Source organism: Populus euphratica, unplaced genomic scaffold (assembly GCF_000495115.2).
Source record: "Populus euphratica unplaced genomic scaffold, PopEup_1.0 scaffold578.1, whole genome shotgun sequence".
Lineage (NCBI taxonomy): Eukaryota > Viridiplantae > Streptophyta > Magnoliopsida > Malpighiales > Salicaceae > Populus > Populus euphratica.
The window spans coordinates 55,525-57,292 of NW_011500451.1; the positions used below are offsets into that span (position 1 = coordinate 55,525).

General features: G+C 33.9%; 1 protein-coding gene across 1 annotated transcript; it reads left to right on the plus strand.

Annotated features, from left to right (window-relative positions):
* Positions 1-19: 19 nt before the first annotated feature.
* On the plus strand, positions 20-910 carry LOC105114773 (phenolic glucoside malonyltransferase 1-like). Its single transcript, XM_011011439.1, has one exon. The coding sequence runs from the start codon at positions 20-22 to the stop codon at positions 908-910; it is 891 nt and encodes a 296-aa protein (XP_011009741.1).
* Positions 911-1,768: the final 858 nt, after the last annotated feature.

A 1,768-nucleotide genomic window follows, 5' to 3' on the forward strand; every position in this document is an offset into this window, starting at 1 on the left:
TGACGGGAAAAGCGCATCTATGTTCCTCAGAGCCTGGGCTTATACATGCAAATATATTGTCGAAAAAGGTGAAGCCCCACGTTTATTGCCAGAAGAAATCACCCCAAGTTTTGAATGGAAAAGTATCCAAGATTCAAAAGGGTTGGAGGAGGCGTACATTAACTTGTGGGCGACCATAGGGAAACGGTTAGAATCAGGTTCAGACTCGAACCCAAGAAGTGTTGAGCCGTTGCCGAAACTTGAAGTGCAGCCTAACTTGCTACGAGCAAACTTTCATTTATCTAGTGAAGTCATTAAGAAGCTTAGAGAAAGTGTGTTGCGTTATCACCCGGAAGCAACAGACCCTACCAAACGACTAAATCTCTCCACTTATGTTCTGGCATGCTCTTATGTATCGATCTGTCTTGTCAAAGCAAGAGGAGGAGATGCCGACAGAGAGGTTTATTTTGCGTGGTCAGCGGATTGTAGAAGTCGTTTAGACCCTCCTCTTCCACCAAATCATTTTGGTAATACTGCTGTGGTTCATCACATAGTTTCTAAAGCCGGAGATTTTATGCAGGAAAATGGATTAGCTATTATAGCCGAGAAGCTTAGCGCTTCTATAAAGCGATTGGAGAAGGGACTCATTGAAGGTTCAAATGAGAGGCTTGAGATGTTGTTAAGTTTGGGACCAGAAGTGCAACTAATTAGTGTTGCTGGATCGACCGGATTGGAATTTTACAACACGGATTTTGGATGGGGGAATGTCGAGAAGGTGGAGCTCACATCCATAGATAGAACTGGATCGTTTTCAGTGTTGGATATTAGAAATGGAAGTGACCGAAGGACTGAAATTGGCGTTGCTTTGAAGAGGCCTGAAATGGAATCATTTGCTTCTTTTTTCTCTAATGGCGTAGAAGTTATATTCTGAAAAGAATTATTTTTTAAAATCTTTGTAAATAATTTATAGTGTGTTTTAGAACTTTATTTCTTGGCTTTTTTTTTTAATGGATTTCTATAAAAATTGTAAATCTTTATTTAAGTGAATACCTACATAATATCTCTTAGAGACATTTAGAAATGTTGACGGAAGATTTTTTGAAAATCAAGTCAGTATAATATATTTTTATATGGTAAAAAGATATTAATAAAGGTATTGATGAGCTTTTATGAAGATAAAAAAAAAAGAAAAAGAAAAAGAAGAAAATATAGAAGTTAAGAAAGAAAAAAAAGAAATGTGTTTTTGTTTAAGAGCATAAAGTTTCAAAAAAAATTTATATGTACTTGACATGATCAAAAAATTGATGATGTCTTCATCGAAGTGCAAGAGTGTTGAATCCAAGTGCAAGAGTGTTGAAGTAATAAATAATCTGACAAGACTATGGTCGAACCACAAGGATATTAATTGTATAAATTATAAATAACAGCAATTCAATGACAATAACAACAAGAATAATAATAATTATTATTATTACTATTATTAATATTATTATTACTATTATTATTATTATTGTTGTTGTTTATAATTTAAACAATTAACCTCCCTATGGTTCGACCCCGGTCTTGTCGGGGTTATTTATTACTTCGACACTTTTATACTTGGAAGAAGACATCAATCTTTTGGTCGTGTCAAGTTTTTTGCGCCGTTGCTGGGGAGGTAAATTCTTGTAGAAATTATAATATTTATTTTATTTTCTCTTTTCACGTTCCTTGTATATAACTTTGAATTTTTTCTTTTGTTTCTTCTTCTTTTGTTTTCTTCTTCCTTTTATTCTATTTTTACATGTAT